This window comes from Cornus florida, unplaced genomic scaffold, assembly GCF_030987335.1.
Source record: "Cornus florida cultivar Cherokee Brave unplaced genomic scaffold, ASM3098733v1 CherokeeBrave_3.0.0_Hap2_Chr05, whole genome shotgun sequence".
Classification (NCBI taxonomy): Eukaryota; Viridiplantae; Streptophyta; class Magnoliopsida; order Cornales; family Cornaceae; genus Cornus; species Cornus florida.
The window spans coordinates 103,320,975-103,337,894 of NW_026775575.1; the positions used below are offsets into that span (position 1 = coordinate 103,320,975).

At 36.5% G+C, this 16,920-nt stretch overlaps 1 protein-coding gene across 5 annotated transcripts; it reads right to left on the bottom strand.

The window, feature by feature from the left end:
• Positions 1–28: 28 nt before the first annotated feature.
• LOC132308114 (nuclear pore complex protein NUP98A) lies at positions 29–16,140 on the bottom strand. 5 transcript variants are annotated; one of them, XM_059806108.1, is made up of 13 exons: positions 15,956–16,140; positions 15,450–15,522; positions 13,781–14,080; positions 11,541–12,104; positions 10,769–10,996; positions 10,037–10,680; positions 8,975–9,065; positions 8,822–8,882; positions 8,386–8,524; positions 8,026–8,142; positions 7,654–7,831; positions 7,436–7,498; positions 29–1,026 (listed from the first exon to the last, which is right to left on the bottom strand). In XM_059806108.1, exons 2-13 carry the CDS (start codon positions 15,466–15,468, stop codon positions 347–349), a joined length of 3,084 nt encoding a protein of 1,027 aa, XP_059662091.1. In that variant the 5' UTR covers positions 15,469–15,522; positions 15,956–16,140; the 3' UTR covers positions 29–346. The 5 variants fall into 5 exon arrangements, with proteins under 5 accessions (XP_059662091.1, XP_059662088.1, XP_059662090.1 ...); XM_059806105.1 differs by having other exon boundaries at positions 7,630–7,831; XM_059806107.1 differs by having other exon boundaries at positions 29–1,032; positions 15,956–16,139.
• Between the last annotated feature and the right edge of the window lie 780 nt (positions 16,141–16,920).

Consider the following 16,920-nt stretch of genomic DNA (forward strand, 5'->3'; position numbering starts at 1 on the left):
CGAACTTTGCAAAACGAAACTTGCGAGATACAAAGCAAAGAAGTTTTTTCGTTTTGAGTAAACAACTGCAAATGTTTACTGTCCAATCACACAACCAGTTTAGTCTATATGTTTCTATAACAGTTGAAATTAATGAGAGAGAAAAGCATAACCCATGTTGGAACAAAGAATAGGACCCACAACGGCAGAAGAAGCCAGCAAAAGATACAAACACTCGTAACGCAAAACTTTCCAGGTAATTGCTACGCAAGGACAACAGTGCAAAACCAAAAAAAAAAATTAGTAGTAGTAGTATGTATTACTTTTGACACCAACATTTTGAGCATTCCCATAGCCCCCCAATCTGTCAGCAACCGGAGGCAGCAGCAAGCATATCGCAGATGTCTTCATCTCCCAGCCTATACATGCTAAAGTGGTTGACCCTGAATTTCCATTCTCCTATGATAGGGTCATATGAAACAAATTCAGCACCTTGGTCCTCCGCCTTTCTCTTAAGCATCTCCTTGTATTTATCAATTTTTGGACCATCTGTATAGTGACGACCAGTCTTTTTGTCAAAACATTTTATGTTAAGAAGTGTTACCTCAGCTGGCTTGTTGAGACCTTGTCCAACAGGAGGTTTCTTGCTCTCATCCATATACACAATCACCTCCCGATTGTTAAATTGGATAAGGGACTCGAGATCAAGACGTCTTACATCTGTCTCCCCAAAGAACTTGATACTACCATAGCCATGCCGTCCAACCACAAAGTCTTTTACGCGGCGGCAGAACCCTGGCTCAGCCCTTTCCTTCGCCGCCAGTTCTTGGATTCGAGGCTCTGTGTAGTAATCAGAGTGACGGAGCTTAGGCATTAGTGCCTCAACATCTGCCCCATGCTCATACACAATTGCCGCCTCACCAGCCCTATGCCCAGTAAGAGTGATGTAAGAGTTCTCCTTCTGGTTTGAATGATCATCCTGGATCCCATTAGGTTTTCCATCCAGTTTGATTGGATGAGTTCGTTCCTTGACGCCGCCATTTTCAACTGGACCTTCAGCAAGAGCAGAATATGAGTCAAACACAGGAATATTTCGTACAAAACTAAATTCATTCAAGCATCATATGTTCTAATTGAAGCCATTTCTAAATAGAATCATGTTTCAGCCTGTTACCGAATTTTAAATAGTTGAATATTTGGCACTTTTCAAATAAATATAACCATATATCTACACTGAACTATTTTGCATATGTTGGTACCACTAATTCTACATGCAGCCTTCATATGATTTAATATTTGACAGACTACTAACCATAGTTCTTTACAAACTACTTTACTAAGCTCAGAATATTTTTTTTTTTTTTTTAAAAAAAAAAAAAAACATTGTCAAAAAAATTGTTTGGCAATAATTATCACTCTCTTACTCTTAGTTTATTAAACAAGTCTTCTAGCCTAGTTATAAAACAAGTAAAAGGTTGGGAGAAATGAAGTAGTAAAAGGTTTGAACAACACACATTCATCATCTACAACATATTGGCAACAAAAGGAATGAAAATTTGGTTCTTTCTGTTTCCAGGGGGGAAGTTAGAAAAAGATGGACATAGAATGGGCCAAATGGGACCAAATACCACCCTAAAATGGACAAATTTGTAAACACAAGTTGGTACAAATGATGGTGAGAGTACCTTCGGATTATTGCTGCCAATTGGAAAGGACCATTATTATCGGAAAGGTATAGCATTGCAAATTGTGCTCAAGAGTTGGACTTAAAATATTTTTGTATCAACCAGGGTATACCTAAACCTTTCTGAATTAAGGCTTCCTTATAGATGCATGTAACACACAGACTGTATGTCAAGTAGGCCTGAAACTTGAGATATCTAATTCCTAAGCTAATCCTGAGACCAAGGTTATCAAAATCGCAACCCTGGGTCGTAGAATCACACAATTCTATGATCCCACAACCCAAAAACGAGTAAACTCGCATAAAAATCACAAATATGGGTAGAATCGAAGTAGAATTGTAGTCTCATATGATTCTGTCTTATGCCTTGTTTGGCTAAATGTTTAGCCTTATTCACTTGTATTAGTGTTGAGCTTCTTAAAAAAGTTAAAAAAGAAAGGCCCAAGGGCCCAAAACAGTGAAAGCAGTCGATATAAATGCTCAAACAACTCAAAGGCATAAATGCAAAGCCCTAATTTTCTGCTAGCACTCTCTTCTCTGTAGCAACAATCCCTAACTCACTTCTCATGTCTCAGACATGCCCCAAGTCCATCTCTTCTCTGTCGCAACAAGTCTGAAATAACTTCTCTCGTCTCACACAAGCCCCGTGTCACCTCTTCTCTGTTCGGCAAACTGTATCAAGCTTCTCTTCGATATCGATGGCTTCTCTTCGACGTGGATAGCTTCAATTAGGCAAGACGGAGTCTTACGGCAAACTGGATCAAGTCAATCGATACTCTCTTCATCTTCAACAGACTTCTGGAACTGGTTGACACTCTCTTCGACAGGCTTCTCCGCTTATTCTCACGTCTCAGTTATCAACTTCTAACATCACTCAAGGTCAAGTTACTCAACTCAAAAAGGTTTTTTTTTTTTTTTTTCTTTTCTTTTTTGGGAATATGATGTATCAGAAATTTGGGTCTGAAAGTATTTTATTGTTCTGTTTCGTTTCTAACTTTCTGTAATTGTGCTGATTTATCTTTCAATGTTTTGTTATGTTTCTGAAATTTGTTCTGTTTTCTGATACCGCCTTATGCCTTGTTTCTGTTTTATTTCTCGATGATTTGTTCTGTTCATTACTTCCTTTTTGTTCTTTTTCTGAAATTATAATTAATTGTGTTTTGGAAATTATAATTTGTTCTGTTTTTTTTTTTTTTTTTTTGCTATTCAGCCTGTTGGCCCATTCTATAACTTCTGTTTCTATGTTTCTAGCTTTCTACTTCCTGTTATCTGTTCTATAAGTTAGTAGTAGTACTATTACTACTGCACTAGGGAACTTTTATACATTTTTTGTGTTTTGGCCTTTATTCTTGCAAAACTTTACACATATTATTGTTTAAGAAGTTAATTTGAATTGTTTTTTTACTAGTTGGTAGAATCTTACGATTCTCGATCCGATGCTATGATTCCGATTCTACGGAGCCCAAAACGATCCTACATAGAATCCCGATTTTAACAACCTTGCCTGAGACATCACTCACCTATCTGTGCGGAGGCGTGGGTTGCTTAAGGTTCAAATCTAAAGCTTTACCTTCCCATCCAATGGTCCCACAACCAAGCCTTGTGCATTAGCCTTTTTCAAATTTTGGCTTAAAGCAAGATTAGTAATTTCATCAAGATTATGTTATGGCCTTCTGGTTTATTTTCTATGACGATCACCTCATGTCTAATGCTTCGTTTGGTAGCGAAGGAAGGAAGAGGGGTGGAGGGAAGATAAGAAGGAAGGAACAAACTTCCTTTGTTCAATAGAGAGAAGTTAAGAGGAGAAAGGACAATAGGAAGGATGATTCATCCTTACTCCTTCAAAAAATTTCATCCCTCCAAATGTGGACCGAAGGGAAGAGGGAAGACAAGTAGGGCTATTATTAAAGTTTAAAAGTACAATACTATCCTTCATAAACTACAATACTATAAATAGAGATGGGTATAATGGTAAAAACAATTTAAATCTCTCCCTTCCCTTCTCTCCCAAAGAACACAAAAGTTGTCAACTTCTTCTCTTCCATCCAACCGAGCAAAAAGAAGGAAGGACACAATCTCTTCTCTATGGATGTCTCATCCCTCCCGGCTTCTCTCCCTTCCCTTCCATCCAATTTTTTCCATCCTACTGAACAAAGCATAGGCTGTTTAGTACAAAGCCAAAAATGTCAAACCTATTTGCCCTGAATGTTGGCCAATCCATCCTGATTAAAAATGGTCAAGCTGAACCACACTCAATATGCGGCCTAAAGTTCAGTATTCGTACACTCAAATTTACCAAGCCTCAAAACAACTAAAACCCAATTTCAAACGAATATATACTTGGTATTTTCTATTTAATAGTACTTAAGCATGAAACAATGTTACCAGCAAAACCCACTGCATTGTGATGTCAATCATTAGCAACTTCAAAAACTAATTATCCATTTAAAAATTAAAAATAAAAACTAAGACCTTGAACAGTTATGTGAACGAGTCATTTCTTCCATAAACCATTAAAAGAACATAAAGAACATGCTGGAAACTCGATGCAACTTGCGAGCCTTATGATATAGGACCAAAAAAAGAGAAGGCAATTCCCAAAAATTGCATGCAACATCAGTCATTCGTATATTGCTAATTTCATACACTGCAACTGTTCAGTACCTAGCTGTCGTATGTAATAGTTTGATACTCAGTTTTATTGTTTTTTATAATAATTGAGATAAGTTGAGTCATTCTAGGATTTCTGAAAAATTATTTGTAGAAGTAATAGTTCAAGCCATATTTGGTTAAGAGGTTTAAGGGCGTCTATATGGTCCTCTTAATAATCTATAAACAAGTCCTATGCTGTAAAATATTCAAGTTCATATTTCACAAAAGAAGCATTTCCACTTTCCATTATCATATTACAAGCAAGCAACAAAATAATATTGAAGTTGAATGAAATGTTTTTCTAGGCTTGAAAATTAGTGCACATCGCTTATATTAGTTTGGTGTGGGTCTGATGCCCTTGTCCAGTAATGTACTCTCCCTTAGTTATTTTCTTTCTTGTTTTTTTGACTTTCTCATGCTCAATTGTTCACCAGCAACTTTTCACCATAGAAATGTTAACTCAAGGCACAAAATCCACTGTTAACAAACTCAAACCTTATATCCTCACTTTAGCAATAAACTGATCAATTCTCTCCTGTAATTTAGCCATAGAATAAAAGAGCATTAAACAATTATGACATGTCAATAACAAACCATAAGGTTATGGTCACATGGATCCAGCAGCTCTAGTTTGCCCTTCATAAAGCCATATCATTTATTAAACAACATGCAATCATGCCCTTATAATTCAATCTGATGTTAGGGCCACTTATAATTTTCATGAATGCATTTGTTTCTTATTCTATCTTATCCCATCTTTTCGTATTACATTACTCACCCATCTCAACATCCTTGTTTGCAACAGTTTTTTTCAAATATACTTTTCAGAACCAACACTCTATTATCACAAATCATACTTCGTCTTAGAGAAGACTTGTAGAACTTACCCATTCAAATTAAGCATGAATTCTGTGATCACACATCACTAAAATAGTATCTACATCCAACTTATCTTACTCCAATTCTATTTAAAAAGTCCTCCTCAATCATCCCTTTTGCTTGGATAATTGATTGTAGCATGTCCACACAATCAAATCCAGGGACAGACGTGCCCTCCCATGGGCCCAATGTGGCTCCATCCCTGGATCTATATATTTATTTTTACTCTAATGTATGTAATATTTTTTAAAAAAAATTATAAAATGCACCCCCACCCCCTAAATTTCTCCATTTCTGAAGCTGCCCCTTGGACCCAATTGTGATTCTTCAATATATATATATATATATTTACTTTAGTGTATGTAATTTTAAATTTTTTTTTTTTAAAAAGTTTAAAATTCTCCCTTTCTAAAAATATCTATCAACTGTTTCTTTCTTTTCTCTTTTACTATTTTGCGTTTTTTAATTTCTTTGATCCTTCAAAAAAAATTGCATTCACTTTCTTCAATCAAACCCTAATTTTCCTCATCGAAGTACTACTTTCATTTTTATTTTTTTTTTATTATTTTCTTCTAAATATTTCATTTCCTCTCTTAAATTTTTTTTTCTTGCACTCATATATGATGCACGTGCAATATATGAACTTAATGTTCATATTTTATATTTTTGAACTTTTTTACTATATGTTTTTTACAATAATGACAATATTTTAATCATGATTACTGAAATTCTATTTTTTGGCCTGCTGTTTTGCTACACTGTTACTCTGTCCCTGCTCACATCTTACATCTCCGGCCATAAAGTTTCACTTATTTTTTTCTAAAATCACTACACGTATCTGTCTTAATCCCCTTTAGCTTGAAACACTTGGCATATCTCCTATACATTTATAATTTATATGCAGGAGATCTATCCACAACTAATGCTAAAATATATAAAAGCCTAAATGGTGATTGTTGATGCAAGTATATCATTCTTGGGGATTCACTTGTCTCTCGTCCCATATTCTCACCATAGTTATGACTATACATGCAGTTAATCACATCAACATATCAAATTTATATTCCTTTCTTTTCTTCAAAGCCCTCCGAATGCTTTTTCCAAGTCTATAAATACCATATAAAGGTTTTTACTTTTCTTTATATTTTCCATCAATAATAGATCTCCCTAAGACAAAATCAAATTTACTTTCCGATACTTTTTTTAACATCTCAATCTCCGTTTCAATTACTACCCCAAAGTTCCATTGTAAATATCATAACACGAGAACTCATGAATCTCCGTGTATCATCTTCTTCTTTCTTTCTTTTTTCATTTTTTTTTTTTTTTTTTTTTTTTTGGGAAGGTCTCATCTTTGTTTTTACATGCTAGTATTAGAAAGCTTTTTTTCATTCATTAGGCACTCTTGTTAAACAAACTAGGTAGGTTTTGGATTATTGAATTATATTGTAGTTTAAGAATCCTCTCCTCCAAGTTCTTCTCCCTCCATTGTTCTTGCTTTCTCTTTCCCTCAGTCCATCTAGACTCAACTCCATATTTTTGCTCATTCCCTTCATATTTTCTTTCCCTTTTTCCTTCTAGCCTCATCTCATCTTCTGGCTTCTCATCTCATTACATTTTTTTGTCCAAGCGAATGCAAATCCAATGTACATCGACTGCCCTTCTGTTTTCCCTAGTTGGTACTCACACACACATGCCTCCACTGTGGTTCGAACCCCTGACCTCCCTTTGAGAACTAGGGGCCTGGTACATTGACTGCCCTTCTTTAGCATCTAAGTCTTGTGATGAGTTCATGTTGGGCATCGCCCCAAAACCAAAATAAATATGTTTTGCTTGGTTGGGTTGACCTTCAAAAGGCTCAGGCTATCCAATGTGCAATAGCTGTATCAATTCATAATCAAATCTCCATGACAGAAGTCACTGTGTCTGCTTTTTGTCCATATTACATAATCTCACCAAGAGTCAACATTAGAAAAATTTCCCCCCTTTTTTATTTTTTTGATTGATGAAAATTTTCCCCATTTAAATGAAGAATGACAAAGGTTGACCATCAAGCATGAGGCATAAACAGTTTCAACACATCAGATTACAATAAATGAACAAATAAAAACTGAACAACATTACAGCAGTAAGTGGAACTTCAACAATAGAAAGAGATTGAAATTAGAATGAGAAATCACACACAACATAAGATTTAGGAGTAGGTGATTATAGAAAAAGTCAGCAAGAACAAGTACTTACTATCTTTTTGCTCTGCACTGGAGCCATTTAAATGAGAGGTAGACACTGCTTCAGAAGTTTTACCTGAATGTAATGAGCAATGCGTTAAAAAATAATCAACCATAGCCAATGAAGCTCAAATCTGAAAGAGAAACATGTTTAGATTCTTAATAATAAATGAATCACTTTTTATAAGCTCAAGAATTCGAGTATACCAGATGCAAAATGTGACAGTTTACCATTCTCGTGTACCAGAGTAGATGGTTCCTTCAATAGAGATGCTTTCTTTGCATTTGTTCTCACCGGCCAGTGTTCCAGGGGGCGAATTACCAGAGCTCTTGGATTTTCCCTAGGAATGAAAAGAGCATCTGCCTTGGGCGTGCTGGGCGTTTCTTCTTCATCGCTAAAAAATGGTACCTGCATGCCACAATGAAGTAATAGTGTGTAAGTATAGAAGTACTAATCTACAGTAACAACCATGTGACTGCAGTCTTATTAGATGGGGATTCCGTATAGAGCTCGACTTTATACTCATTAGAAGCCCCATACATGGGACAAAATGATATCAATTTGAAACTTGGTACTAATTTCAGTAGAAAATTTATCTTCACCTTTGGACCATCACTTTTAGGATGATATTTCCTTGCAGGCAACCTAATCCGCCTTTGAGAAAGGTGTCGAGAAGTCAACAAAGTTGATATTCTCACAGGAGCAGGTTTGTCAACGACCTGTTTGGATAACAATGTCAAACTACACGAACACAATAATCTTGTTCCATCATTCTTAAGATCAGAAATTGAAAGCATAAAAACAGGCAACCACCAACAGAGATCAACTAAAACAAATTCTCTGAGAAGCAAATCGAAGCAAACTAGATTCCTATTGCAAATAAACCATGAATCAGAACAATTCCCCGCACCCCCCCCCAAAAAAAAAAAAAAATCCCACTGAATCGGAACAATCATACTTACAGGCAAACTAGAAATTCCATATTGAATTGAAGGTGCAGACCCTGCACGACCAATTGACATCTGAGGCATTGCAGGTAGAGTTCCAAAAGGATTTGTAGCAGGGACTGGTTGTGCAACCGCAGCATTCTGAGTGGCAGACCTGTTACAAACAAGAGCATGGTGGTATCACAAAAAGGGCTTACAAATTAAAAATTGGTGATGCCAATAATAACCATTATTTCAAAAGACCATGCTTTAAGCAGAATACAGTGAGAAAATAAAAGAATTAATGAAAAAATATCACAAAAACATGCCTACACATATAACTTCTTTTATTCATATATAGAAATATCATAAACATGATGCACGTGCAAGGGAAAACAATCCTACATCCTTCTATTTGGAAGTGGGTGTGTGAAATAGGAGCCAAAGGGAAGTTAGATTGGATGGAACATACGATTGCCCAAAAGTATTCTGCCCAAAAATGCTTGACATGCCAGCAAAGCCACTTGTACCAGCTATTAAGCACCGAAGAAAATAAAGTCAGCAATAAGAATGTTGAATGTTTACAGTGGAAAAAAGCTAAAAAAATAAAATGTACTGAACTTACCTGTTTGCTGCGTCTGACCAAAGTTGCCAAAATTAAAAGCCCCTGTAGACTGAGCAGGTTGGGCCGCCTGAAAAGGTGTTGAAAGAGAAGGCTGCAGATACAAATAAAAATTGAATCGAACACATCAGATGCATAAAAGCCAAAACTTAAAACTCAGAATCAGCCTTAGGCAAGGGAAAACAATGCTTTGAGAAAGTACTTGAGCCATCAAACTAAATGTGAAGAAAATCACATTCTTAAGCAATCAATGAGAGACCAGTGGTGTATAAATATTAGAAATGTTACAGGCAGACACTGACACTCACAGCCGTGTAAAATCTGAAGTTTCTTTTATATGACATTTACATATTAGATTTCTGAGGGATTTCTTGATTGACAACAATATAAATCAAGTCCTTATTCGGACCCTTCATTTTTATATGTCATGTCAATGCTTGCTACTATGATACTCCCTCCGTCCCAAAATACTTGTCCCACTTAAAAAGTTCAAATAAGATATTGTGCATCTTTCCATAAATACCATTGAATTTAAAATAATAATAATAATAATAATAAAAACCATCAATATATTCAAACTTGAAAGGATAACTCAGTAATTTTAAGAGGGGACAACAATGCATTAATTGCATGTCCCTTACAAAGTCCTACTCCCCAAGAAGGACAATTAATATGGGACAGAGGAAGTATTGAGTTTAGCAGAATTACTGAGGAATCTGGAAACATTATGCCCGTATAGCCTTTACTCACACTTATACAAAACAATCCATTTAGTGTGGAATCAAATCACATTTATGTATAGCCAATTCTATAGATCTCTTTATTTTGTGCGAAATATTTGAAAATACCAAAGTGACCACATATCATATCTTCTTTACTTCCTAATTTATTGCATTGTATTCACATAAGATTCCTAGACTACAACACTCGTTACCCCTACCAATGCCATAACTTAAGAACAATGACATAGAAGAACAATCAAATCACTGTTTACAAAAATAAATAAATAAATAACAAAAACAAAAACAAAAACAAAAAAAAGTAGTAGTGAACATGGTAACTTACAGTTGTTTGAGCAAATCCCAAAGGGTTGCTCGTAGGGAGCAGTGATGGAGTGCTTGAGAACAAGTTCCCACCAAACCCAGTGGAAGGGGTATTAAATATAGATGATTGACCAAAAGCAGGGTTACTCTGTCCAAATGAAGAGCCAGTCTGTCCAAAAGCAGAATTTGTTTGACCAAGTGAAGGTGTAGCTGACTGGAACAGAGGGGATGATTGGGTGTTGGCGAAACTTAAACCAGAATTAAATGCTGGAGTTGTTCCCTGAGCAGGTGCAGAACCAAAAATAGACGTTGATGATCCAAATGCTGATGAGCTTGATGAACCAAAAAGAGACGGGGTGGTATTGGCTCCAAATGCAGAGGTCGATGAACCAAATATAGAAGGTGTTGCCGAAGAAGTTGACCCGAAAGGGCTGGACAAAGATGAAGCTCCAAACGGAGACGAACCGAATGCAGGAGTGGACGAGGACCCAAAGCCTGAACTACCAAACCCTTGAGTTTTCGGAGCAAATAGGTTCGAAGGTGTTGATGATGAAAAGGGATTTGCAGCTGACTGACCAAATGTTGATGAAGCAAAAAGGTTCGACTGTGTATTCGCAGCACCAAATCCAGTTGCAGCAGCAGACTGCCCAGCAGGAGCTGGTCCACCTAAAATTGAAACAAAGGGATTAATTAAAAATTCCACAGCATGCAACAAGCCATGAAAGAGTTCAAGATTTTAATTTTAGAAATATACCTTTATCTCCCAACTGATAGTCCTCCCATCTCAGTTCTTCATGGCTTTTGTCTTTGTGGACAGGCATGGCCGATATCGACTCCAGCTTCCCGGCAGGCTGTGAACCAGTGCCACTATCAACTTCAGGAGTTGCTGTATAAGGAGCCACTCTACTGCCCCCCCGTTGACCACCAAAAGCAGGCTGCCCGAAGCCAGAGCTCCCAAATGTTGGTGTTGTAGCTTGTGCCGCTGCATAAGAAAACAAACTTTCAGAAAAAACAGAGAAAATAAAAAGGCATACAGAGTATAAGTGTAACAGGTAGGCGCTTGCCCATTTACCCAAAAGCTCAAGCTATTGGGTAGTGTTGCATACCCACCCATTTATACACACTTCAACCCCCATCCAAATCCGATGTGGGATAAGTTCCACTTGTAACATTCTCCCTGAAACCGCGCAACATCCTCGTTGCGGTCGGACCACCCTGTCTATCCGGGGACAGACCCGAACGCCCTCCGGGGCGGGCGCTTGGGGTGATACCAAATTAAGGACTGGGTCTGACTCTGATACCAGCGGTAACAAGTAGGCGCTTGCCCATTTACCTAAAAACTCAAGCTATTGGGTAGCGCTGCATACCTACCCACGTATACACACTTCAACCCCCATCCAAATCCGATGTGGGACAAGTTCCACTTGTAACAATAAGCTACCAAAGTCCCTCATACACTGATAACGAAAAGTTCAACCTTAAATCAAGAATGTACAACTACACATACACATTTGAAAGTAACTCACCAAATGGAGAACTTTGAGCTCCAAAATGTGATGTAGTAGTACCAAACGGACTGCTTCCAAACGCGGAGGTGGATTGGCCAAATGCAGAGGTGGATTGGCCAAATGCAGGACTGGACCCAAAACCAAAGGATGGAGCACTGGAAGCACCAAAAGGTGTAGTGCTTGTAGCACCAAATGCTGGGGTGCTCGAAGCTCCAAATGCTCCACCAGATCCAAAAACCGGGGCACTTGATACACCAAATGCAGTGCCTGTGCTACCAAATGTTGGACTCGCTGTAGAACCAAAGGCTGGTGTGGTTGTCGCGCCGAACGCTGGTGTGCTTGTCGCGCCGAACGCTGGTGTGCTTGTCGCGCCGAACGCTGGTGTGGTTGTCGCGCCGAATGATGGTGTGCTGGAAGCACCGAAGGTAGGTTGACTAGATGCACCAAAAGGCGTAGAGGAACCAAATAGACTGCTCCCAAATGCTGGTTGTGATTGTTGAAACGTGCTTCCAAAAGGACTTGTTTGGGCAGTGTTGGACCCAAAACCACTAAAAACAGGCTTCTGTCCAAATACAGAAGAACCTACATTTTCAACATAAATGAAGAGACACAGAGGATTAATTAGTTCAAAAAATTATTTAAACAAGTGGACCATAAACAAGATTCTCCAATAAACAAGCATACAACTGAGAAGGAGAATACTAAAATATGTTTCCACTGAAATTCTTTTACTTTGATAGTGGCTTTGCAAGAATCAATCAATTGATAAATGGAATAGAAATACTGATATTACTCCAAATTTTCACCTTAATGAAGAAAGTGATACAAGCAAGAACGCAAGGGCAAGAAAGAAAACAAGCAAGTATCATGCAACCACAGAATGAGAAAACAAACTTAACAGATGGATCTTCAAATTGAAAGACAAAACCAATCATTCCTTCAGCAACAATAAGCTATAAAGACCAAAGTCAACTGTAATACAAGGCTCAAAAGTCTGCGACTTGCAAGGGGAAATGAGTCTTAATGAATTACTCCTAAACCAAACCTTGTCCAGATCAAGCACTCCAAATAAAATGCACTTGGGTTTGATTTCTGCTCCAAATCTTATCACGATAAAAATATTCACAAGGAATATAAGGAAAGCCAAATCTTATAATTTTTTTTTGATAAGTCACATAGTGGTTATAATTAGTAAACTAAATCATATTAATAATATATAACCTATGTGCAAAATGTCATTTGATATATATAAGAATAATGTTATAATCACTAAAAATACTAAAATGCACTTGGGTTTGGTTGTGTAACATTTGAATGTAGGACTTCTAGCAAGGAGACAAATACTGAAACCTAAGTTGGATTGATGTCATGGAGGAAGTTTTAAAAATGTCAATCCTCCTTTAATTCATTGGGTAGATAATTGATGGGATCATTGGAATGAAAGTGGGGTGCAAAGGAGGTGCTTATCTTTGTGATAAATGTGGAAGGCAAGTTCATAATTAGTAAACTGAAAACTGTAACAAAACAACCAGAAAATTTAGAATGTTATATTAAACATACAATAAACTACATGCAAAATGTCATTTGATAGGTATAAGAATAACTTTATGATCACTAAAACATGATAAGTGCATCAAATAACATCAGTGCAAGAAAGTATACAAGTATTCAGACAAATTACAAGAAAGAATCACAATATATAAATATATATATATATTTATTTATTTATTTTATTACATGGGAGAAACAAATCATTTGCCTGAACAAAAAGTTGCTACAAATAGCAAAATGACAGGCCAAAATTGCAATTTGGAACAAGAAGTTGACCTCACTAAAGGAACTCCCAGAAAACACTTTGTCTACATCAATCTCAGCAAACGGATGCACTCGCATTAAGCTTTAGGGCTTACTGAGCCAAGTCTTGTCATGATCAAATATATTCGTAAACAAAACTTGAAATGCCAATAGATAGGGAGTACATATCTCACAAAAGAAGCATTTCCATTTTCCAATAGAATATTATAAGCAATCAACAAAATTAATGGATAATGAAGTGTAGAAAATATGATAGAAGCATTTCACTTAAATGTATTCAGTCACATTTAGTGATTCATCCATGAATGATATCAGGATGCTAACACATCCCAAGAGGGCCAAGAACATCCATAGATGTGCCTTACAGATATTGTATCAATATAAATGAATAAGATAAGGAATGGGGAGGATTAACTTTACAAACACCCAATAACTGTACTTACTGCCAAATGATGGAGACGAAGCTCCAAAAGCAGGAGTTGATGAAGCTCCAAAAGCAGGCATTGAACTACCAAAAGCCGGCGATGATGAAGCACCAAATGTAGGCGTTGCAGTTAAAGGTGAAGATTGGGGTGTACCAAACACACCGGTAGAAGTGCCACCAAAAATAGAGCCACCTGTCTGTGAACCGAAAGGTGTTGTACTACCAAAGGGTTTAGGAGCAAACGGGTTGCTACCTGCATTATTTGACTGCCCAAAAACTGACTGGGACCCAAATGGACTACTAGATGACTGTCCAAAAGCTGTAAAATGGTTCAACATTAATTAGTATTTAAAGAAAAAGAAAAGTAATGCGTGATGTGTAAGAAATAGAATACCAAACAATGAAAAAGCTAGACTAGTCAATGTATATTTCGAACAGAAATATACATTCAACCAACATGTCAATTAAAATAACTCTAATCCCATATCACTAGATACCAAAAAAAGTTAAAAACTGGCATAGGGCTGCAATTGAACCGAAGTGATTGTGAACAGCACGTGCTTGGCTCGGGCTTGTTCATTTTGTAAACAAGCTACACTAGAGCTCATTTTTTAGGTTCATTTAATAAATAAGCCAAGCCCGAACAATGTCAGGCTAGGCTAGGCTCATCTAGGCTCATGAACACAAATCATATGGCTTAAGCCCATATCTATTTCACCCAATTAGGCCCACAAAATTCGAACTTCTATTAATATCTAAACAACCGAGAATCTTGTTTCATTCTAACAGACCCATTAAGCCATATCTTATAAATATAGAAACAACCCATATTACATCTTTGCATTCAAAGTACAAGCTCTAAAATTCTTATCCAAACAGCCCTTTGGATGAGATCACAATCTTATCTTCTCACTCACTGCCATCTCAAGTCTCAACCCCCAGTCATCGTCATCCTCATCCTCGTCTCTCTCCCTCTCAATGCTGGAATTTAAACAGCATGAGCTTCATTGGCATGATTCAATGTAAGAAAAATAGACGCATGATTCAAGGTAAGAAAAATAGTAAAGACAACGAAATCATTCATTCATAAGCATAAGAATACACCAAGGGTAGCAAACAAAACCCAATTCTGAGACTTGAGATGCATAGAAAGACACTAAAAAAAAAAAAAAATTAAAAATAAAAAAATAAAAAGAATCCATTCACGCGAGCTGGGGCTTGCAAAATGAAGACAATTATACTTAAGAAAAAGATGAAAATGATGGTATGTGGATATAACTAAGGGAACTTCCAAGGAACAAAAGAATCAGGTTGATAATTCAATCTCTTAGAGAAACTTAAGTAAAAAATGGAGACAAATCCAGAAGAGAAAAGATTTAACATGAATGGACTATTAACAAAAAAAAGTCTGAACACGTAGATCGTATTTATTAAAGAATCAACAAAACAATATCAGCATTCTTTTTTTAATAACTATCTATATATATATATATATATATATATATATATATATATATATATTATCCAATAAATTCATACATCTCCATATAGAATTTCTGTTCATGTCTAGAAAGGAAACAACCCACAGAGTATACATAAAATATGAAACATACAGGCAAATACAAACACTGAATTTATGAAAATAAATAAATAAAACCAAATGTAAATATGGTAAGACAAACACTTACGGTTATTAGCACCAAACATCCTTCCTTCTCTACTTTTCTACAGTCAATTACCAGTAATTGCCTCCTGATCCAACTGAAAAGAGAATCGGAACTCAAATCAGAAAACTTAAAATAAAAGGAAAGAGTAGTATTCAACATGGTTCATGTCGGGAAATTGAAATTGAATATGATCAGCCTACAAGTTTGATGAAAAACAACGATTAATTCAACTTATCTCCACATAAAATACCAAGACAATTCTTAATCATATGAACATGTAATAATAAACTTAAATTTAAAGTTATCGGGAGAACTATATATGATTTAGGGTTGTGTGATATGTATCAGACCTACATCAATATACCATCGGTGAGAATTATAGTAGACCACGAAGATTTCCATCTATATACCATCGGTGAGAATTATAGTAGACCACAAAGATTCAATGAGTCTAGGATTTACATGCCAACTTAAATCAAACTGAGAGAGAGATTAATACATCAAAAAAATAACAGATTTAGGGTTACCAGGAGAAAGAAGATACAGATGCGATCCACCGCCAATCTGCCTGCACTGAAATAGTTTCTTTAACTCAAACCAGAAACGGAGAGAGGTTGGGGGGTAGAAATTGGGAGACGCAGGAACGCAAAAGACTGCGTGGATAGAAAGTAGAGAATAAATTTTGCAAGGAGTAAAAAGAAATACCAAAGGTTGTGTTTGGTTTTGTTCTCCCCTGTTTAGTTCTGTTTGGTTACACGGTCAGGGCACTTATCTTTTTTTAATTTTTTTTTTTACCTCTACTTTTCATTATGGATAAAAACTCATTTGTACGGAGAATGAAGTTCATCTCCCGGATGACGTGGCAACATATTATTGCGTCACATTTTCAATAATAAATCAAATATGAAGTTAGGTCATACCCATTTTTGCATGTTAAACCCATTTTTCCTTGTCAGTCTCTTCTTTCCCTCTTTCTCTAAATGCATAATAACCAATATTTCACTCCTCGTAGGGGTGCACAAAAGAAACAGAATCGTAAAACCTGAACCGGAACTATTTTGATTTTGGTCCTGGTTTCGAATTTAGGAACCGTGTACATACGGTTCCGATTCCGGTTCCAACCTGTCGGAACCAATAAGAACCAGAACCGTATATATATATATATATATATATATATATATATATATATATATATATATGTATTATATATTTAATTTTATACTAAAAAATAAGTAAAGATAAGGCCATTTTTAATGTAGCTGATTAAATATTATTTACAATCATAGATTCAGTCCTCATCGCCCTCGCCATCGCTTCTGTTGACTACATCTTTCTCATGTCTTACTGTAGAACCCTAAAACTATCCTCACCATCCATCATTCCCCTACCCATAATCCAACATCATTCCCCTACCCATAATCCAACGGCTCCACACTCGCCCATTCTCTGCCACACCTTCTTCTTCTTCCATTCTCTCTCACTGTGATTCCAA

What these genes read in the sequence shown, in the direction of transcription:
- LOC132308114 (XM_059806104.1), bottom strand. An exon ending in TTCGTCTCCATCATTTGGCA is followed by an intron (nt 12,105 to 13,780) that starts GTAAGTACAGTT and finishes TTGAAAATGTAG; the next exon opens with GTTCTTCTGTATTTGGACAG. An exon ending in AGCTCAAAGTTCTCCATTTG is followed by an intron (nt 10,997 to 11,540) that starts GTGAGTTACTTT and finishes TTTCTTATGCAG; the next exon opens with CGGCACAAGCTACAACACCA.